This window comes from Poeciliopsis prolifica, unplaced genomic scaffold (genome assembly GCF_027474105.1).
Source record: "Poeciliopsis prolifica strain line A6 unplaced genomic scaffold, Auburn_PproV2 SCAFFOLD026, whole genome shotgun sequence".
In the NCBI taxonomy this organism is placed as follows: Eukaryota; Metazoa; Chordata; class Actinopteri; order Cyprinodontiformes; family Poeciliidae; genus Poeciliopsis; species Poeciliopsis prolifica.
In genome coordinates, this window is record NW_026562401.1 from 60,324 (window position 1) to 83,294 (window position 22,971).

The following is a 22,971-nucleotide window of genomic DNA, read 5'->3' on the forward strand; positions in this document are numbered from 1 at the left end:
CTGCAAACAAAAATTTAAGAGTCACAATTGTGAGTATTCAGTCCTTTTCACAAGCAAATGTGTATTATAACTACTCCTCAATTAAAAACAAAACAGATTGAGTGTACTTTAAGTATATAACTGCTGATCCTATAAAGCCTCAATTATTTGTTGATGAACTTTAGTGAACAAGCAACTCTATGAAGACAAAGGAATGAATCAGACAGAGCAGGTTGTGGCAAAATTTATTGGATAATCTCATCCAGCTACAGGTGCCCAAAATCCTAACACATGAATCTTTCTGCAAATATTCTGGTGGAGGAGTCATGCTGTGGGGTTAAAAACAGGGCGATTCTAGAGGAAAACATGTTTGAGACTGCAAACCACATGAGGCCATGGTGGAGGTTCATTTTTAGCAGGACAATGAGACAAAACCGAGATCCATGTTTACAAAAAATGTTTTACATGAAACCATATTACTCAATGGCTTAGTAAAAGAGAAAACTTTAATTTGCAATGCTGTGTATCATTCACTTAATGGCTTGCACGTTGCAATAAGGCATGTGAATAACGTTAGTCTTCTTGAGAAATGCTTCTTTTTAATATTTCCTATATTGTCGTCTAACAGTTAAGTCATTGCAACTTTTCAAAGTTCCACATATTTACCTCTTCCCTGTTTTAATTTTGTTTAGTTAGAAAATTAGTGCCGATATAATAGCCAGCTTTCATTCAAGGAAATCTTGCCAGTGAGCAGAAACACAGGTCTAGAACTTTCCTTGGTGGAGTCACCTGACACCTCCAGTGGGCTCTGCCTGCACCAGGCCTAATAAAAACAGGAGGGACAGGACACTCATCCGCTGCCCGCCAGGAGAAGAAGGGAGTGCTGCAGAGGAGCGCAGACAGTGGTGTTTAAAAAAAGGCATCACTTTAATTCAGAAAACTATCACTTCCCGAGCATCTAACTTCACAAGGTAACTGAATATACAGGAAGCATCGCTCTTCTGGCCTCGCTTTATAATCTTATCTGTTTGGAAAGTCTGCATACAATGTAAGAGGTACTGACATGTTTGAGGTTTGTATGGGCTCTATCAAATGATGACATGACACATGAAACCAAAATCAATGCAGTAAAACTGCAAAGCTGTTCAACCAAAGTCTGAGTAATTTTCATGGCTAAGTGATTTTGTCTGTGGTGTGTGTAAGCCATTATGTCAGCACTTTTTTCTTTCCCGTGTTGCTCTGTTTCTAAGTCAATAAAAGTTTTTCTTTTTTTTTTTTTTTTTACAAAAGGAAGGTGTCAGGCCTGACAGTAAGTCAATTGGAGCTGCTTTTCCACTGAAACATTGTGACATTTTCCTGTTCTAAAAATGGTTCTCAGTTGGGCGAGTGCAGCTCCCAAGAGCTTCTGCCTCTCAGGGGCTTCGTTAGATTTCTTCTCTAATCAATTATCTGTCTTTGCAACAAAGCCACAATTTTCTTTATAGCTGATCTACAGCTGACCTGAGTCAGGCCTTTGCTGTGGCAGGTTGAAATGTGTGACTACATCACTGCCTGTTTTTAAATTACTAATTAATTTCTTCACCCTAGCCTTTGACACTACTTGACATATTGATTTGAGTTTCTACTTATTCTATAAGCCTTTTATGCATGGCTGGTAATATTTTAAACATACTTTCTATTTTTGTATTCTATATTTGTGTCTTTATTTTTTGGCATTTTAAGATTTAATTTTTTTTAATGTATCCTGTTCAGCAATTTGGTTCTTCTGGAGATTTAAAGTTCTTTCTTAATAAAGCTAGTGAAAATTGACTAGATTGGATATAAGACCTTTAGCAAGCCTGTAAAATTACATTTGAAAGACATTTAGTTTCTTGTGGATGCACAGAGTTCTAAGTGATATTACAACAAGTTATGAGGCTTAAGCAGAAAGACATATGAAGACATTGGTGATAAACACCGTTTGCTCTGATTTGAGATTGAACTGCAAATGTAAATGTGCTGAGACACTAAAAGTCTTTTGTTTGTCTTTTGAAGATGTCTAAAGGACCAGCAGTAGGCATTGATCTGGGTACCACTTATTCATGTGTGGGTATCTTCCAGCATGGCAAAGTGGAGATCATTGCCAATGACCAAGGGAACAGAACCACACCAAGTTATGTGGCCTTCACAGACACAGAGAGGCTCATTGGAGATGCTGCCAAGAATCAGGTGGCCATGAATCCAGCCAACACCGTATTTGGTAAAAACACTGCCAGACTGCACTGTCAGCAACAACAAAACAAAATAGGATTTCACTTCTTCTTCTTCTGTTTCATTTCAAATTTTTTTAACCATCAATTCACATTAAAATGCAAAATCTATGTACACACAGTGAAACTTTCTTTTCATTGTCGCTGAATTCACGACAGATGCTAAGCGTCTGATTGGTCGCAAGTTTGATGACGCTGTGGTGCAATCGGACATGAAACACTGGCCCTTCAAGGTTATAAATGATTCCTCAAAACCAAAGATGGAGGTTGAATATAAGGGGAGATCAAGTCTTTCTACCCTGAGGAAATTTCCTCCATGGTTCTCACCAAAATGAAAGAGATTTCTGAAGCTTATCTTGGCAAGGTACGCTGCTTGGACTGCTCTTACCACAGAACAATCCATTTCCAGCACCAAGACTTATAATGAGACATGTATTTTCATTAACTGAAATTATTTCCATCATTTCAGCCTGTGAACAATGCAGTTATCACAGTTCCTGCTTACTTCAATGATTCCCAGCGTCAAGCCACCAAAGATGCTGGTACCATCTCTGGCCTCAATGTGCTTCGCATTATCAATGAACCCACAGCCGCAGCCATTGCATATGGCTTGGACAAAAAGGTCATCATCAGTCTGATGGCTAAAATTATAACTTCTTGCTTTTATGTTGCTTTTACCATTTTCTTCTATTTATTTTAGGTTGGAGGTGAGCGCAATGTTCTCATATTTGACCTCGGTGGCGGTACTTTTGACGTGTCAGTCTTAACAATTGAGGATGGCATCTTTGAGGTTAAGGCCACAGCAGGGGACACCCACTTGGGTGGGGAGGACTTTGACAACCGCATGGTCAACCACTTTATTGCCGAGTTCAAGCGCAAGTTCAAAAAGGACATCATCAACAACAAGCGGGCCGTACGCCGTCTGCGTACAGCTTGTGAGCGGGCTAAGCGTACCCTCTCCAGCAGCACCCAGGCCAGCATTGAGATCGACTCACTCTACGAGGGAACAGACTTCTACACTTCCATCACCAGGGCTCGCTTTGAAGAACTCAACGCGGACCTGTTCCGAGGAACTCTCGAACCTGTGGAGAAGGCCTTGCGGGACGCCAAGATGGATAAAAGCCAGATCCATGATATTGTCCTAGTGGGCGGCTCCACGCGTATTCCGAAGATCCAAAAGCTTTTGCAGGACTTCTTTAACGGCCGTGACTTGAACAAGAGCATCAACCCAGATGAGGCAGTTGCGTATGGGGCGGGTAAGTCTCCACAGAATTTACTCCTGTCTGCCTAGAAAAAGGTGAAAAAAAAAAACTATCCTGTAATAAGGATGTCATTATTTGGAAACCCACAGCTGTACAGGCTGCCATCCTGGCTGGTGATAAGTCTGAAATGTGCAGGACCTGCTCCTGCTGGACGTCACACCCCTGTCCCTGGGAATTGAAACGGCTGGAGGAGTGATGACGGTCCTTATCAAAAGGAACACAACTATTCCAACTAAACAAACCCAAACCTTCACCACCTACTCAGATAACCAACCCGGTGTCCTCATTCAGGTAGCACAATCTGCAAATAAGGTTCACACCTCTTGCTATTGGGTGACTTAAAATAAGGGTTTTAAAATCATTCAATTATAAATATGAAACTAAATATTTAATTAGCAAGTGTTAAGAATTAAAAAGAGGAATAACTTGATTTAGCTCATTAATTCATTCCTCTTTTTCCCAAATTCTTGTGTTTCAATTATGGGCAGTGAGAAAGAGCAATCATACGACGTCAGACTTCAGATATCCAGAGTTTTATCCAGAGAAATCAATGCAAAAAGAATGTTACAATAAGTCCAAGACATGACAAAACAGAAACAATTAACCGAGTAAAAAGGGAAATAAAAACACAAACAAAAGATGCATCTTTTGGGAAACTCTCACTCAGCACAAAGAGATTCAGACTTCTGCTGTAAAACAAAGCATTTTATAAGAATGTGTATTCCCTTCATTTAAATATATGCATTAGGAGGTGTCTTTCTCCTTTGTGAGGGATGTCTTAAATGTTAATTTTATTACCTCTGAGACCTACTGAAACACCCAGATCTTCTCGTACCAGCCTCCTTTAGGCAATCTGATTTATAGCGTGGGTCTGGAATGTTATCTCTGCCTCAAAATGATTCAACAAGAAACCAATTGGTGTTTTTAAACAAACTTGCACAAAATCTATTGCTTAATACTAACTATAAGTTTGAATCTAAAACTAACTAATTAAACACATGCTTTTTAATGCTTAAAGAAATATATTAATATGTTTGATTATATGTTGTAACGGACTTCTATAGTTTTTAATGTTTGTCTGAACTCTTCAACCCTGAGTAAAGAATTTATTGCCCTAAAATGCAATAAATTGGGAGGAAGGTTAAGGAGGTTAAGGCCACAGCCTTAACCTCCCTCCCAATTACCTTAACCTTAACCTCTGGGGCCTTAACCAGCAGAGGTCAAGGCCCCTGTCTGAAATGCTCCTTAGGGAGTATAAGACTGCTTTCTGATTAGAAATGTATGTAAGTTCAGAGAGTCACCAGTTGTCTTAGTTTGGAGTTGTATCTAAGTTTATCTTAACGTAAAAGTTAGCCTGTGTACTATTGTGCTAATTTAAAATTCTATTTCAACACAAGCTAAATATTGTTTTGCTGTGTCATGTTGCCAATTAAATATTTATCTCCAATTTGAATATTCAGTTTTAGAATGTAAAACTATTAGCGGCAACCTATATATTTGGAAATAACATGGTGGAAATATAAATTAATATAAATGAAGCTCCAATGTTTTTCATTTATGACATATAAGTAACCCAAATTATTGATTATTATTTTACAGTTTTGACTGTGTAACTTTACAAATGGTACCCCACAGTACTATGAAAAGTTATTTACCTCCCCTCACAACTTTCTGCTGTTTCTGCCTTTTTCTCTGCATCAGATCAGGCAAATGGGTAAATAAATCCATGTTTCAACCGGTGAGTTTATTAAAAAGGGAAATAAAAAACCTATCCAAACCCACCCAGCCCTCTGTCAAAAGTAAGAGTTGAATTAGGTAATTAAATTATTAACTATATTAAAAATATAGTTGTATACTTACATGTAGTAAAAAATAATCCAAACCACACCAGGAACTCGACCTATGAATCGACTGAAATAGATTTTAGTGTCAAGTGAAAGCCCAGAGTCCAGCCCAATTGAAATGATGAAGCTTGACCCCCAAAACTGCATTATGAATTCATTTGTGTTAACTTTGATACTAAAATTACTTTATTTGAAGAACTCTAGGGTGGAAAAACAGCAAGAACAGGATGAATCTGTAAGAAGATAAACACGTTTTTAATTGCACTGTGCCTCAGGGTTGAACGTGTTCACTGATCCAATAAACATCAATGCCTTGTTTTAGGTTTACGAAGGGAAAGAGCCATGACCAAAGATAATATCTTGGGGAAATTTGAATTGACTGGTATTCCGCCTGCTCCCAGGGAGTCCCTCAGATCGAAGTGACCTTTGACATTGATGCCAACGGCATTCTCAATGTGTCTGCAGTGGACAAAAGCACCGGAAAGGAGAACAAGATCACCATCACTAATGACAAAGGTTGGAGCACATATTACAGGGCAAAGATTGTTCATCAGAGAAGGTTTTAAAGTGACTGACGCAAGCTTTATGTTTCATTCTTCCTCAGGTCGACTGAGCAAGGAAGACATTGAGCGCATGGTGCAAGAAGCAGAACAGTTCAGATCTGAAGATGAAGCCCAGAGAGACAAGATCACTGCCAAAAATTCTCTTGAGTCTCTGGCCTTCAACATGAAGAGCACAGTGGAGGACGAGAAGCTCCAAGAAAAGATCAGTCCTGAGGACAAAAAGACCATCACAGATAAGTGTAACGAAGTAATCGCCTGGCTGGACAGGAACCAGGTAAGATATCCGTAAATTAAAAATGCTTTCATCATTATCCGAGAACAAGAGCTTCATGTTTGAAAAAGTTGTGAAATCACAGATGTTTAGCAGAGAAACTGTGATAGACATTTTTCCAGTTCCTTATTGTGTTTTTACTTTTATAGCTCTTACACAACAATTATCTGCTTCTTTGTTTTTTTACATAGACAGCTGAGAAGGAAGAGTATGAGCACCAACAGAAAGAGCTGGAGAAAATTTGCAACCCAATAATCTCTAAGCTGTACCAGGGGGGAATGCCAGGAGGAATGCCAGGAGGAATGTCGGAGGAATGCCAGGAGGAATGTCGGGAGGAATGCCAGGAGGAATGCCAGGAGGAATGTCGGGAGGAATGCCAGGAGGAATGCCAGGAGGCTTCCCTGGCGGAGCCGGAGCTGGTTCTTCCTCTGGCCCAACCATTGAGGAAGTCGACTAATATGAGCAATAAGCACAACAGTTACTTATCTTAGCTTGATTACATGTACTGGCTGTTCAAACCATGCATTTTGTGGCAAATGGGCACACCATAAAAATTCAACTTATATTTGCTCTACAGCATTACTCTTAGTGTAATGAGCTATTGCTGAAATAGCAACAGGCTCCTTCTTGCCAGAAAGAGTCTGGGTCTCTGAATTTGTCCCTTTCAGACATAATTGCAAATCTTTATAGAGATGTTTTAGAGGCCAGCACAAATACGTTTGTACACACCTGTGAAGTAAATAGTAAAGTATGTATGGTTCTCAACACTTTTGGCAAATGTGAAGCAGACCCCTGAATTAAAGTTTGCCCAACCATATTTCAATGCAAGAGCTTTTTTGTGATATCACTATTCAAGCTTTGTAAATTCAGAGACATTTCAGATTTTTTCAGAAGAGCTCAAGCTTGGCTCCATTGGATGGACAGTCTTTGTAAACAACATATTCTAATTCTAATCAGAAGAAAATCACAATCACAATTAAATTTGACCTATTCCATTCAGACACATGTGCTTTCATTTAAACCGCTCCATTTTCAGCTCTTTATGTATGTTTCTGGTCATCGTCTTGCTGTAAAGTGACCTTCAACCCCAGTTTTAAATTTTACAGGAGTCCTTCCAACATTGCCTTGTATTTAAGAACACAATCCATCAACTCTGTCCACTTTCCAATCCCTACAAAGAAAAGCCTCCCGCTGCACAAACTTACCACCAGCATCACCATAAGGCAAAAGGTTGAATTTTTGGTCTGATGTGACCAGAGTACCTTCTACCACATATTGAACTTGTTGCAAATTGCACAGACAACTGAGAAAAAATGTTCACTTTTGAATAGTCAAACATTTCAGACAGTCATTCAGATGAGTTAAACAGTGAGACAAAACATGTTTAAAGCTGGTGGCATTTCTGCTGTCAAAGGCTAAACTCTTGCAATAAACATCTACGCATCTTTATCCCTGACTGTCTGCTGTGTTCATTGACCTTCATTATGCCGTTTGTGTTGTTAAACAAACCTCTGAGAAATTCATACAGCTGCATTTATACTAAGCTCAAATCACTTGGGTAGAGTGTGTTTTACTAATTAGTTTTCAGTGGATTTGGTTGAACCCCAGTCCAACCAATCTGCATGCCCACACTTTGCTTTTTTTCAGATTTTGATGTTGGAAAAAGATTAGGTATTTCCTCCTTCCTATTGACAATTGTGTGTCATTAAAGGCAAAACTGCAGTGAAATGAACTCAGGCTTGAGGTGTGTTCAGTCTTCAGCGTTTGATTGTATAAATCATTAAGGTTTACTTTAAATAACTCTCCAACATAGTAATAGGTTAATGACAAGGCATGCAATATTATATTACCAATCTGACAGACTCTTCCTTAAATATAACCACATTTTGATCAGCATAATTTTAATGTGTATCAACTTACCTCACAGGAAATGCAAGAAAAGGTGTTAAAAACAGCTCCTGAGTAGGAGAAGTAAGAGTTTATCAACATAATGTGTTGTCTGTTCTTCATGCATGCATCAAGCTTCACTTACTGAATCATTTTTAATAGCAACAGCAAAGGAAAACCATGTTGGTGCTTCTTCCAACTCAAATAATTTTTTTCTAATTCAAGTGTGACCTTAGATTTTTGAAGATGCTTATTGGCAGGTGGTGTTTGCTCATGCGGGGTCTGGTGAAACATTGATGCGGTTTGTACTAATGGCTGCCCACAAAAGTCAGGGTCATTCATGTTGGACGCAGCTATAAATGCTTGTGTAGCACAAAGTTACCAGATAGGGTAGACTTGTTGAGCCACAGTTATGTTCTTGCTTGTTAGTTGTTTTTTGCCCTGGTGGCTTCCACACTGGGTGAGTGTTCATTTCATGCTTTCATCTCCAGGCAAACCATAAAAATTGCAGTAAAAACATTGCCTAAGAATTATTGACATTTCACATTTTAATTGGATTGTGACTACATATGCACTGATTACACTGTAATGTAACTGAGCATAGCCATTGCAATTAGGAACAAGAAGATGTTGGATTTAATCTTTGGGCCTCAGGGTGTGGAGTGCCTACTATTAAGCCCAAGGTGAGTGGATACAACAAGATTATTAATGGCGAGAATGCAGTGTCCGGTTCCTGGCCCTGGCAAGTTTCTCTTCAGGTAGGTCGCTCAGTCTTCTGAAATTCTCCAGTTTCTGTTGAATCATGCAAAAACAAAAACCTCAGGCAAAGAAAATCTCTTGAAGAGACAGTGTTCCAAACTTAGGACAAAAGCGGGTTTCACTTCTGTGGGGGATCACTGATCAACAAGGACTGGGTTGTCACAGCTGCTCATTGCCAAGTGTGGTAAGTCGCTGCATGTGTCCCATTGAAAACATTTGAAAAGAGTTTACTAAAAGTAAATAATTAATAAGATGGCGTTTCATTTTGGTAGGCCGTCAGACCCACCGTGTGATCCTGGGTGAGCACGATAGGCTGTCCAACAGCGAGCCCATTCAGATCAGGACCATTTCTAAGGTAAGGACAATCATTCAAAAAAAAAAAAAAAAAATCTGTTTTCTAAAACATGAGCTTTTTATCTGTGTGACAGATATTTCAACTTTTTAAAAAATAATTTGACATTTCTTCACCTCTATGTACAGGTCATCACCCACCCTTCCTTCAACTCAAGAAACTTAACTTTGACATCCAACTTCTGAAGCTCTCCTCCCCAGCAGAGTTCAACTCCCGCGTGTCTCCAGTGTGCTTGGTCTCCTCCAGGAGCAGAATCCCCTCTGGAACCAAATGTGTCACCACTGGATGGGGCATGACAGCAACATCCTGTGAGTGAGCCTCTTTACATGTCTAATCAGGATTGTTTTACAAGCATCAAAGCTGGAAAATCTTATATTAAAAAAAGCCCTGTAATGGATTTGGAGTGGTTGTGTTTTTTTTTTTTTCTGTCTTCTCAGTCTTTGGTCGTATCCTGCAGCAGACCGCTCTGCCTGTGCTCAGCACTGCTCAGTGCAGAATTTTCTGGGGTGAAAGAATGATCACTGATGCCATGTTCTGTGCTGGTGGTTCTAAATTGACTTCCTGCAAGGTAATGTGCAATTCAATGGTTAAAAACATACAAGCTTAAAATGACTACTGAATAATATGTTTTCAAAATACATTTGTAATGTGTGAAATGTGACATTAAATATGCTCTTTTAAAAACTTTGTGAAAAATCCTCTTTAAATGTGAGTGTGATTGTGTATATCATCTGAGTCAGCAACTGTCCTATTGCTACATTTTTTCCTGTTTTGAAAATCAGCCTGCACAGAGCTCACAGAAGGCAGAACACAGATAGTGTATGAATGCAAGTTCATCCATCTTAAGTTAATCTTGCAAACTATTTGCCTTGTTTCAGGGTGACTCTGGTGGCCCACTGGTGTGTGAAAGCAAAGGTGTGTGGTCTCTTGTGGGTACTGTGTCTTGGGGCATCTTCGACTGCAATGTGTACAGCCCAGCAGTGTATGTCAACATGGCCTACGTGCGCAGCTGGATCGACCAGACCCTTGCTAAAAACTAATCAGAAAAACACTAATGGAAACATGTGTTTTCTCAAGAAATAAGCAATAAAATCTTGAAGACTTTGAAGACTTGCTTGTGTCATGTTCTTAAATAAGATGTGTATGCATGCATGGTGTGTGTTTGTGTGGCCTTGAATTTGATGCGTTGTAACGACCATTTTCCTAACTCATGCTACGTTGTGGGGACTGACTGGTTATGGATAAGGTTCAGGACTAAAGTGTGAATTGAGTTCACACTGGTTATGGTTAGATTTAGCATAAGTGTTAGAATAACCTACAAAAATGAATGAAAATGAATGGAGGCCACTGCAAAGTCCTTGTGAAAGTAGAAAAACGTGTATGTGCGTGGGTGCGTGTCTTTGCGTGTTCATGTGTGTGTATCTGTGTGCATATGTGCAATTTCAGAATATATTGACATGAGGTCAACAAAAACTTCTGATGGTAAAGGAAAAACCACAATGTCTTCAATTTAATTTAAGCTTTAAAGGTTTGAAAACATTTAGTTTTAAGATAAGTAAGTATAGAAATTTTTTTTTCACGGATCCAGAGATAAAAACAAAATATGCATAATGCTCTTAGCAGTAGATGTGTTTTTAGGAACTTGTGATCATTGGTAATGAAGTCAGCAAAAGCATTTGTAAAATTAGAATATGATCCAGATAAATCCAGTATACCAATAGTACCGTTGTTAAAGCTCCAACTACTTAAAACAAACACAGCGTAATCATTCCTGTTGCACAACACACATATGGTCTTTCAGATATGTTATCTGATGTGGTGACTCTGGTGACCCTCTGGTGTGCTTTCACACACCTAAAGCTTTGTGTGTCTCTCCAGTGAGTTTGAACGTCTCCATAAGTGTCAGTCAGTCGCCCATAGTAAGATCTACAACGACTAATGGGTACAATAAAGTTTTGATAAATATTGTTTTGCTGTGTCATGTTTGCCAATTAAATATTTATCTCCAATTTGAATATTTAGTTTAGAATGTAAAACTATTTAGCGGCAACCTATATATTTGGAAATAACATGGTGGAAATATAAATTAATATAAATGAAGCTCCAATGTTTTTCATTTATGACATATAAGTAACCCAAATTATTGATTATTATTTTACAGTTTTGACTGTGTAACTTTACAAATGGTACCCCACAGTACTAGGAAAAGTTATTTACCTCCCCTCACAACTTTCTGCTGTTTCTGCCTTTTTCTCTGCATCAGATCAGGCGAATGGGTAAATAAAATCCATGTTTCAACCGGTGAGTTTATTAAAAAGGGAAATAAAAAACCTATCCAAACCCACCCAGCCCTCTGTCAAAAGTAAGAGTTGAATTAGGTAATTAAATTATTAACTATATTAAAAATATAGTTGTATACTTACATGTAGTAAAAAATAATCCAAACCACACCAGGAACTCGACCTATGAATCGACTGAAATAGATTTTAGTGTCCAAGTGAAAGCCCAGAGTCCAGCCCAATTGAAATGATGAAGCTTGACCCCCAAAACTGCATTATGAATTCATTTGTGTTAACTTTGATACTAAAATTACTTTATTTGAAGAACTCTAGGGTGGAAAAACAGCAAGAACAGGATGAATCTGTAAGAAGATAAACACGTTTTTAATTGCACTGTGCCTCAGGGTTGAACGTGTTCACTGATCCTATAAACATCAATGCCTTGTTTTAGGTTTACGAAGGGGAAAGAGCCATGACCAAAGATAATATCTTGGGGAAATTTGAATTGACTGGTATTCCGCCTGCTCCCAGAGGAGTCCCTCAGATCGAAGTGACCTTTGACATTGATGCCAACGGCATTCTCAATGTGTCTGCAGTGGACAAAAGCACCGGAAAGGAGAACAAGATCACCATCACTAATGACAAAGGTTGGAGCACATATTACAGGGCAAAGATTGTTCATCAGAGAAGGTTTTAAAGTGACTGACGCAAGCTTTATGTTTCATTCTTCCTCAGGTCGACTGAGCAAGGAAGACATTGAGCGCATGGTGCAAGAAGCAGAACAGTTCAGATCTGAAGATGAAGCCCAGAGAGACAAGATCACTGCCAAAAATTCTCTTGAGTCTCTGGCCTTCAACATTAAGAGCACAGTGGAGGACGAGAAGCTCCAAGAAAAGATCAGTCCTGAGGACAAAAAGACCATCACAGATAAGTGTAACGAAGTAATCGCCTGGCTGGACAGGAACCAGGTAAGATATCCGTAAATTAAAAATGCTTTCATCATTATCCGAGAACAAGAGCTTCATGTTTGAAAAAGTTGTGAAATCACAGATGTTTAGCAGAGAAACTGTGATAGACATTTTTCCAGTTCCTTATTGTGTTTTTACTTTTATAGCTCTTACACAACAATTATCTGCTTCTTTGTTTTTTTACATAGACAGCTGAGAAGGAAGAGTATGAGCACCAACAGAAAGAGCTGGAGAAAATTTGCAACCCAATAATCTCTAAGCTGTACCAGGGGGGAATGCCAGGAGGAATGTCGGGAGGAATGCCAGGAGGAATGCCAGGAGGAATGCCAGGAGGAATGCCAGGAGGAATGCCAGGAGGAATGCCAGGAGTTCCCTGGCGGAGCCGGAGCTGGTTCTTCCTCTGGCCCAACCATTGAGGAAGTCGACTAAATATGAGCAATAAGCACAACAGTTACTTATCTTAGCTTGATTACATGTACTGGCTGTTCAAACCATGCATTTTGTGGCAAATGGGCACACCATAAAAATTCAACTTATATTTGCTCTACAGCATTACTCTTAGTGTAATGAGCTATTGCTGAAATAGCAACAGGCTCCTTCTTGCCAGAAAGAGTCTGGGTCTCTGAACTTTGTCCCTTTCAGACATAATTGCAAATCTTTATAGAGATGTTTTAGAGGCCAGCACAAATACGTTTGTACACACCTGTGAAGTAAATAGTAAAGTATGTATGGTTCTCAACACTTTTGGCAAATGTGAAGCAGACCCCTGAATTAAAGTTTGCCCAACCATATTTCAATGCAAGAGCTTTTTTGTGATATCACTATTCAAGCTTTGTAAATTCAGAGACATTTCAGATTTTTTTCAGAAGAGCTCAAGCTTGGCTCCATTGGATGGACAGTCTTTGTAAACAACATATTCTAATTCTAATCAGAAGAAAACCACAATCACAATTAAATTTGACCTATTCCATTCAGACACATGTCTTTCATTTAAACCGCTCCATTTTCAGCTCTGTATGTATGTTTCTGGTCATCGTCTTGCTGTAAAGTGACCTTCAACCCCAGTTTTAAATTTTACAGGAGTCCTTCCAACATTGCCTTGTATTTAAGAACACAATCCATCAACTCTGTCCACTTTCCAATCCCTACAAAGAAAAGCCTCCCCGCTGCACAACTTACCACCAGCATCACCATAAGGCAAAAGATTGAATTTTTGGTCTGATGTGACCAGAGTACCTTCTACCACATATTGAACTTGTTGCAAATTGCACAGACAACTGAGAAAAAATGTTCACTTTTGAATAGTCAAACATTTCAGACAGTCATTCAGATGAGTTAAACAGTGAGACAAAACATGTTTAAAGCTGGTGGCATTTCTGCTGTCAAAGGCTAAACTCTTGCAATAAACATCTACGCATCTTTATCCCTGACTGTCTGCTGTGTTCATTGACCTTCATTATGCCGTTTGTGTTGTTAAACAAACCTCTGAGAAATTCATACAGCTGCATTTATACTAAGCTCAAATCACTTGGGTAGAGTGTGTTTACTAATTAGTTTCAGTGGATTTGGTTGAACCCCAGTCCAACCAATCTGCATGCCACACTTTGCTTTTTTTCAGATTTTGATGTTGGAAGAAGATTAGGTATTTCCTCCTTCCTATTGACAATTGTGTGTCATTAAAGGCAAAACTGCAGTGAAATGAACTCAGGCTTGAGGTGTGTTCAGTCTTCAGCGTTTGATTGTATAAATCATTAAGGTTTACTTTAAATAACTCTCCAACATAGTAATAGGTTAATGACAAGGCATGCAATATGGCAACTATATTACCAATCTGACAGACTCTTCCTTAAATATAACCACATTTTGATCAGCATAATTTTAATGTGTATCAACTTACCTCACAGGAAATGCAAGAAAAGGTGTTAAACAGCTCCTGAGTAGGAGAAGTAAGAGTTTATCAACAGAATGTGTTGTCTGTTCTTCATGCATGCATCAAGCTTCACTTACTGAATCATTTTTAATAGCAACAGCAAAGGAAAACCATGTTGGTGCTTCTTCCAACTCAAATAATTTTTTTCTAATTCAAGTGTGACCTTAGATTTTTGAAGATGCTTATCGGCAGGTGGTGTTTGCTCATGCGGGGTCTGGTGAAACATTGATGCGGTTTGTACTAATGGCTGCCCACAAAAGTCAGGGTCATTCATGTTGGACGCAGCTATAAATGCTTGTGTAGCACAAAGTTACCAGATAAGGTAGACTTGTTGAGCCACAGTTATGTTCTTGCTTGTTAGTTGTTTTGCCCTGGTGGCTTCCACACTGGGTGAGTGTTCATTTCATGCTTTCATCTCCAGGCAAACCATAAAGAATTGCAGTAAAAACATTGCCTAAGAATTATTGACATTTCACATTTTAATTGGATTGTGACTACATATGCACTGATTACACTGTAATGTAACTGAGCATAGCCATTGCAATTAGGAACAAGAATGATGTTGGATTTAATCTTTGGGCCTCAGGGTGTGGAGTGCCTACTATTAAGCCCAAGGTGAGTGGATACAACAAGATTATTAATGGCGAGAATGCAGTGTCCGGTTCCTGGCCCTGGCAAGTTTCTTCAGGTAGGTCGCTCAGTCTTCTGAAATTCTCCAGTTCTGTTGAATCATGCAAAAACAAAAACCTCAGGCAAAGAAAATCTCTTGAAGAGACAGTGTTCCAAACTTAGGACAAAAGCGGGTTTCACTTCTGTGGGGATCACTGATCAACAAGGACTGGGTTGTCACAGCTGCTCATTGCCAAGTGTGGTAAGTCGCTGCATGTGTCCCATTGAAAACATTTGAAAAGAGTTTACTAAAAGTAAATAATTAATAAGATGGCGTTTCATTTTGGTAGGCCGTCAGACCACCGTGTGATCCTGGGTGAGCGATAGGCTGTCCAACAGCGAGCCCATTCAGATCAGGACCATTTCTAAGGTAAGGACAATCATTCAAAAAAAAAAAAAAAAAAATCTGTTTTCTAAAACATGAGCTTTTTATCTGTGTGACAGATATTTCAACTTTTTTAAAAAATAATTTGACATTTCTTCACCTCTATGTACAGGTCATCACCCACTTCCTTCAACTCAAAAACCATTAACTTTGACATCCAACTTCTGAAGCTCTCCTCCCCAGCAGAGTTCGACTCCCGCGTGTCTCCAGTGTGCTTGGTCTCCTCCAGGAGCAGAATCCCCTCTGGAACCAAATGTGTCACCACTGGATGGGGCATGACAGCATCATCCTGTGAGTGAGCCACTTTACATGTCTAATCAGGATTGTTTTACAAGCATCAAAGCTGGAAAATCTTATATTAAAAAAAGCCCTGTAATGGATTTGGAGTGGTTGTGTTTTTTTTTTTTCTGTCTTCTCAGTCTTTGGTCGTTTCCTGCAGCAGACCGCTCTGCCTGTGCTCAGCACTGCTCAGTGCAGAATTTTCTGGGGTGACAGTTCGATCACTGATGCCATGTTCTGTGCTGGTGGTTCTAAATTGACTTCCTGCATGGTAATGTGCAATTCAATGGTTAAAAACATACAAGCTTAAAATGACTACTGAATAATATGTTTTCAAAATACATTTGTAATGTGTGAAATGTGACATTAAATATGCTCTTTTAAAAACTTTGTGAAAAATCCTCTTTAAATGTGAGTGTGATTGTGTATATCATCTGAGTCACCAACTGTCCTATTGCTACATTTTTCCTGTTTTGAAAATCAGCCTGCACAGAGCTCACAGAAGGCAGAACACAGATAGTGTATGAATGCAAGTTCATCCATCTTAAGTTAATCTTGCAAACTATTTGACTTGTTTCAGGGTGACTCTGGTGGCCCACTGGTGTGTGAAAGCAAAGGTGTGTGGTCTCTTGTGGGTACTGTGTCTTGGGGCACCTTCGACTGCGATGTGTACAGCCCAGCAGTGTATGTCAACATGGCCTACGTGCGCAGCTGGATCGACCAGACCCTTGCTAAAAACTAATCAGAAAAACACTAATGGAAACATGTGTTTTCTCAAGAAATAAGCAATAAAATCTTGAAGACTTTGAAGAGTTGCTTGTGTCATGTTCTTAAATAAGATGTGTATGCATGCATGGTGTGTTTTTGTGGCCTTGAATTTGATGCGTTGTAACGACCATTTTCCTAACTCATGCTACGTTGTGGGGACTGACTGGTTATGGATAAGGTTCAGGACTAAAGTGTGAATTGAGTTCACACTGGTTATGGTTAGATTTAGCATAAGTGTTAGAATAACCTACAAAAATGAATGAAAATGAATGGAGGCCACTGCAAAGTCCTTGTGAAAGTAGAAAAACGTGTATGTGCGTGGGTGCGTGTGTCTTTGCGTGTTCATGTGTGTGTATCTGTGTGCATATGTGCAATTTCAGAATATATATTGACATGAGGTCAACAAAAACTTCTGATGGTAAAGGAAAAACCACAATGTCTTCAATTTAATTTAAGCTTTAAAGGTTTGAAAACATTTAGTTTTAAGATAAGTAAGTATAGAAATTTTTTTTTCACGGATCCAGAGATAAAAACAAATATGCATAATGCTCTTAGCAGTAGATGTGTTTTTTAGGAACTTGTGATCATTGGTAATGAAGTCAGCAAAAGCATTTGTAAAATTAGAATATGATCCAGATAAATCCAGTATACCAATAGTACCGTTGTTAAAGCTCCAACTACTTAAAATAAACACAGCGTAATCATTTCTGTTGCACAACACACATATGGTCTTTCAGATATGTTATCTGATGTGGTGACTCTGGTGACCCTCTGGTGTGCTTTCACACACCTAAAGCTTTGTGTCTCTCCAGTGAGTTTGAACGTCTCCATAAGTGTCAGTCAGTCGCCCATAGTAAGATCTACAACGACTAATGGGTACAATAAAGTTTTGATAAATATTGTTTTGCTGTGTCATGTTTGCCAATTAAATATTTATCTCCAATTTGAATATTTAGTTTAGAATGTAAAACTATTTAGCGGCAACCTATATATTTGGAAATAACATGGTGGAAATATAAATTAATATAAATGAAGCTCCAATGTTTTTCATTTATGACATATAAGTAACCCAAATTATTGATTATTATTTTACAGTTTTGACTGTGTAACTTTACAAATGGTACCCCACAGTACTATGAAAAGTTATTTACCTCCCCTCACAACTTTCTGCTGTTTCTGCCTTTTTCTCTGCATCAGATCAGGCGAATGGGTAAATAAAATCCATGTTTCAACCGGTGAGTTTATTAAAAAGGGAAATAAAAAACCTATCCAAACCCACCCAGCCCTCTGTCAAAAGTAAGAGTTGAATTAGGTAATTAAATTATTAACTATATTAAAAATATAGTTGTATACTTACATGTAGTAAAAAATAATCCAAACCACACCAGGAACTCGACCTATGAATCGACTGAAATAGATTTTAGTGTCCAAGTGAAAGCCCAGAGTCCAGCCCAATTGAAATGATGAAGCTTGACCCCCAAAACTGCATTATGAATTCATTTGTGTTAACTTTGATACTAAAATTACTTTATTTGAAGAACTCTAGGGTGGAAAACAGCAAGAACAGGATGAATCTGTAAGAAGATAAACACGTTTTTAATTGCACTGTGCCTCAGGGTTGAACGTGTTCACTGATCCAATAAACATCAATGCCTTGTTTTAGGTTTACGAAGGGGAAAGAGCCATGACCAAAGATAATAATATCTTGGGGAAATTTGAATTGACTGGTATTCCGCCTGCTCCCAGAGGAGTCCCTCAGATCGAAGTGACCTTTGACATTGATGCCAACGGCATTCTCAATGTGTCTGCAGTGGACAAAAGCACCGGAAAGGAGAACAAGATCACCATCACTAATGACAAAGGTTGGAGCACATATTACAGGGCAAAGATTGTTCATCAGAGAAGGTTTTAAAGTGACTGACGCAAGCTTTATGTTTCATTCTTCCTCAGGTCGACTGAGCAAGGAAGACATTGAGCGCATGGTGCAAGAAGCAGAACAGTTCAGATCTGAAGATGAAGCCCAGAGAGACAAGATCACTGCCAAAAATTCTCTTGAGTCTCTGGCCTTCAACATGAAGAGCACAGTGGAGGACGAGAAGCTCCAAGAAAAGATCAGTCCTGAGGACAAAAAGACCATCACAGATAAGTGTAACGAAGTAATCGCCTGGCTGGACAGGAACCAGGTAAGATATCCGTAAATTAAAAATGCTTTCATCATTATCCGAGAACAAGAGCTTCATGTTTGAAAAAGTTGTGAAATCACAGATGTTTAGCAGAGAAACTGTGATAGACATTTTTCCAGTTCCTTATTGTGTTTTTACTTTTATAGCTCTTACACAACAATTATCTGCTTCTTTGTTTTTTTACATAGACAGCTGAGAAGGAAGAGTATGAGCACCAACAGAAAGAGCTGGAGAAAATTTGCAACCCAATAATCTCTAAGCTGTACCAGGGGGGAATGCCAGGAGGAATGCCAGGAGGAATGTCGGGAGAATGCCTGGAGGAATGCCAGGAGGAATGCCAGGAGGAATGCCAGGAGGAATGCCAGGAGGCTTCCCTGGCGGAGCCGGAGCTGGTTCTTCCTCTGGCCCAACCATTGAGGAAGTCGACTAAATATGAGCAATAAGCACAACAGTTACTTATCTTAGCTTGATTACATGTACTGGCTGTTCAAACCATGCATTTTGTGGCAAATGGGCACACCATAAAAATTCAACTTATATTTGCTCTACAGCATTACTCTTAGTGTAATGAGCTATTGCTGAAATAGCAACAGGCTCCTTCTTGCCAGAAAGAGTCTGGGTCTCTGAACTTTGTCCCTTTCAGACATAATTGCAAATCTTTATAGAGATGTTTTAGAGGCCAGCACAAATACGTTTGTACACACCTGTGAAGTAAATAGTAAAGTATGTATGGTTCTCAACACTTTTGGCAAATGTGAAGCAGACCCCTGAATTAAAGTTTGCCCAACCATATTTCAATGCAAGAGCTTTTTTGTGATATCACTATTCAAGCTTTGTAAATTCAGAGACATTTCAGATTTTTTTCAGAAGAGCTCAAGCTTGGCTCCATTGGATGGACAGTCTTTGTAAACAACATATTCTAATTCTAATCAGAAGAAAATCACAATCACAATTAAATTTGACCTATTCCATTCAGACACATGTGCTTTCATTTGAACCGCTCCATTTTCAGCTCTGTATGTATGTTTCTGGTCATCGTCTTGCTGTAAAGTGACCTTCAACCCCAGTTTTAAATTTTACAGGAGTCCTTCCAACATTGCCTTGTATTTAAGAACACAATCCATCAACTCTGTCCACTTTCCAATCCCTACAAAGAAAAGCCTCCCCGCTGCACAAACTTACCACCAGCATCACCATAAGGCAAAAGGTTGAATTTTTGGTCTGATGTGACCAGAGTACCTTCTACCACATATTGAACTTGTTGCAAATTGCACAGACAACTGAGAAAAAATGTTCACTTTTGAATAGTCAAACATTTCAGACAGTCATTCAGATGAGTTAAACAGTGAGACAAAACATGTTTAAAGCTGGTGGCATTTCTGCTGTCAAGGCTAAACTCTTGCAATAAACATCTACGCATCTTTATCCCTGACTGTCTGCTGTGTTCATTGACCTTCATTATGCCGTTTGTGTTGTTAAACAAACTCTGAGAAATTCATACAGCTGCATTTATACTAAGCTCAAATCACTTGGGTAGAGTGTGTTTACTAATTAGTTTCAGTGGATTTGGTTGAACCCCAGTCCAACCAATCTGCATGCCACACTTTGCTTTTTTTCAGATTTTGATGTTGGAAAAAGATTAGGTATTTCCTCCTTCCTATTGACAATTGTGTGTCATTAAAGGCAAAACTGCAGTGAAATGAACTCAGGCTTGAGGTGTGTTCAGTCTTCAGCGTTTGATTGTATAAATCATTAAGGTTTACTTTAAATAACTCTCCAACATAGTAATAGGTTAATGACAAGGCATGCAATATGGCAACTATATTACCAATCTGACAGACTCTTCCTTAAATATAACCACATTTTGATCAGCATAATTTTAATGTGTATCAACTTACCTCACAGGAAATGCAAGAAAAGGTGTTAAAAACAGCTCCTGAGTAGGAGAAGTAAGAGTTTATCAACAGAATGTGTTGTCTGTTCTTCATGCATGCATCAAGCTTCACTTACTGAATCATTTTTAATAGCAACAGCAAAGGAAAACCATGTTGGTGCTTCTTCCAACTCAAATAATTTTTTTCTAATTCAAGTGTGACCTTAGATTTTTGAAGATGCTTATTGGCAGGTGGTGTTTGCTCATGCGGGGTCTGGTGAAACATTGATGGGGTTTGTACTAATGGCTGCCCACAAAAGTCAGGGTCATTCATGTTGGACGCAGCTATAAATGCTTGTAGCACAAAGTTACCAGATAGGGTAGACTTGTTGAGCCACAGTTATGTTCTTGCTTGTTAGTTGTTTTGCCCTGGTGGCTTCCACACTGGGTGAGTGTTCATTTCATGCTTTCATCTCCAGGCAAACCATAAAAGAATTGCAGTAAAAACATTGCCTAAGAATTATTGACATTTCACATTTTAATTGGATTGTGACTACATATGCACTGATTACACTGTAATGTAACTGAGCATAGCCATTGCAATTAGGAACAAGAATGATGTTGGATTTAATCTTTGGGCCTCAGGGTGTGGAGTGCCTACTATTAAGCCCAAGGTGAGTGGATACAACAAGATTATTAATGGCGAGAATGCAGTGTCCGGTTCCTGGCCCTGGCATGTTTCTCTTCAGGTAGGTCGCTCAGTCTTCTGAAATTCTCCAGTTCTGTTGAATCATGCAAAAACAAAATCCTCAGGCAAAGAAAATCTCTTGAAGAGACATTGTTCCAAACTTAGGACAAAAAAGGGTTTCACTTCTGTGGGGGATCACTGATCAACAAGGACTGGGTTGTCACAGCTGCTCATTGCCAAGTGTGGTAAGTCGCTGCATGTGTCCCATTGAAAACATTTGAAAAGAGTTTACTAAAAGTAAATAATTAATAAGATGGCGTTTCATTTTGGTAGGCTGCCAGACCACCGTGTGATCCTGGGTGAGCACGATAGGCTGTCCAACAGCGAGCCCATTCAGATCAGGACCATTTCTAAGGTAAGGACAATCATTCAAAAAAAAAAAAAAAAATCTGTTTTCTAAAACATGAGCTTTTTATCTGTGTGACAGATATTTCAACTTTTTTTAAAAATAATTTGACATTTCTTCACCTCTATGTACAGGTCATCACCCACCCTTCCTACAACTTTGTAGGCTATAACTTTGACATCCAACTTCTGAAGCTCTCCTCCCCAGCAGAGTTCAACTCCCGCGTGTCTCCAGTGTGCTTGGTCTCCTCCAGGAGCAGAATCACCTCTGGAACCAAATGTGTCACCACTGGATGGGGCATGACAGCAACATCCTGTGGTTGAGCCTCTTTACATGTCTAATCAGGATTGTTTTACAAGCATCAAAGCTGGAAAATCTTATATTAAAAAAAGCCCTGTAATGGATTTGGAGTGGTTGTGTTTTTTTTTTTTCTGTCTTCTCAGTCAGTGCTCGTTACCTGCACCAGTCCGCTCTGCCTGTGCTCAGCGCTGCTCAGTGCAGAATTTTCTGGGGTGACAGTACGATCACTGATGCCATGTTCTGTGCTGGTGGTTCTAAAATGTCTTCCTGCAAGGTAATGTGCAATTCAATGGTTAAAAACATACAAGCTTAAAATGACTACTGAATAATATGTTTTCAAAATACATTTGTAATGTGTGAAATGTGAAATTAAATATGCTCTTTTAAAAACTTTGTGAAAAATCCTCTTTAAATGTGAGTGTGATTGTGTATATCATAAGAGTCACCAACTGTCCTATTGCTACATTTTTTCCTGTTTTGAAAATCAGCCTGCACAGAGCTCACAGAAGGCAGAACACAGATAGTGTATGAATGCAAGTTCATCCATCTTAAGTTAATCTTGCAAACTATTTGCCTTGTTTCAGGGTGACTCTGGTGGCCCACTGGTGTGTGAAAGCAAAGGTGTGTGGTCTCTTGTGGGTACTGTGTCTTGGGGCACCATCGACTGCAATGTGTACAGCCCAGGAGTGTATGTCAACATGGCCTACGTGCGCAGCTGGATCGACCAGACCCTTACTGAAAACTAATCAGAAAAACACTAATGGAAACATGTGTTTTCTCAAGAAATAAGCAATAAAATCTTGAAGACTTTGAAGAGTTGCTTGTGTCATGTTCTTAAATAAGATGTGTATGCATGCATGGTGTGTGTTTGTGTGGCCTTGAATTTGATGCGTTGTAACGACCATTTTCCTAACTCATGCTACGTTGTGGGGACTGACTGGTTATGGATAAGGTTCAGGACTAAAGTGTGAATTGAGTTCACACTGGTTATGGTTAGATTTAGCATAAGTGTTAGAATAACCTACAAAAATGAATGAAAATGAATGGAGGCCACTGCAAAGTCCTTGTGAAAGTAGA

General features: G+C 39.0%; 2 protein-coding genes, 1 long non-coding RNA gene and 2 pseudogenes across 3 annotated transcripts; all 5 read left to right on the forward strand.

Moving 5' to 3' along the window:
• Nucleotides 1-817: 817 nt before the first annotated feature.
• LOC129371389 (heat shock cognate 71 kDa protein-like) lies at nucleotides 818-20,010 on the forward strand. Its single transcript, XM_055047976.1, is given in 11 exon segments — nucleotides 818-950; nucleotides 2,014-2,218; nucleotides 2,388-2,501; nucleotides 2,504-2,592; nucleotides 2,698-2,850; nucleotides 2,929-3,484; nucleotides 3,580-3,615; nucleotides 3,618-3,781; nucleotides 18,108-18,306; nucleotides 18,395-18,627; nucleotides 18,816-20,010. Coding segments are annotated over 10 exon segments (2,004 nt in total). The 5' UTR covers nucleotides 818-950; the 3' UTR covers nucleotides 19,071-20,010.
• LOC129371413 (heat shock cognate 71 kDa protein-like) lies at nucleotides 5,674-6,625 on the forward strand (annotated as a pseudogene).
• Nucleotides 8,421-9,098, forward strand: LOC129371416 (uncharacterized). Its single transcript, XR_008607145.1, has 4 exons — nucleotides 8,421-8,515; nucleotides 8,710-8,813; nucleotides 8,919-8,998; nucleotides 9,087-9,098. It is a non-coding gene; the product is annotated as an uncharacterized LOC129371416 (long non-coding RNA).
• On the forward strand, nucleotides 9,104-10,274 carry LOC129371414 (chymotrypsin-like protease CTRL-1; annotated as a pseudogene).
• Nucleotides 20,011-20,860: 850 nt separating the features above from the next.
• Nucleotides 20,861-22,708, forward strand: LOC129371398 (chymotrypsin-like protease CTRL-1). The gene is made up of 7 exons (XM_055047985.1): nucleotides 20,861-20,948; nucleotides 21,146-21,249; nucleotides 21,354-21,433; nucleotides 21,522-21,603; nucleotides 21,729-21,912; nucleotides 22,038-22,168; nucleotides 22,479-22,708. Exons 1-7 carry the CDS (start codon nucleotides 20,903-20,905, stop codon nucleotides 22,638-22,640), a joined length of 789 nt encoding a protein of 262 aa, XP_054903960.1. The 5' UTR covers nucleotides 20,861-20,902; the 3' UTR covers nucleotides 22,641-22,708.
• Nucleotides 22,709-22,971: the final 263 nt, after the last annotated feature.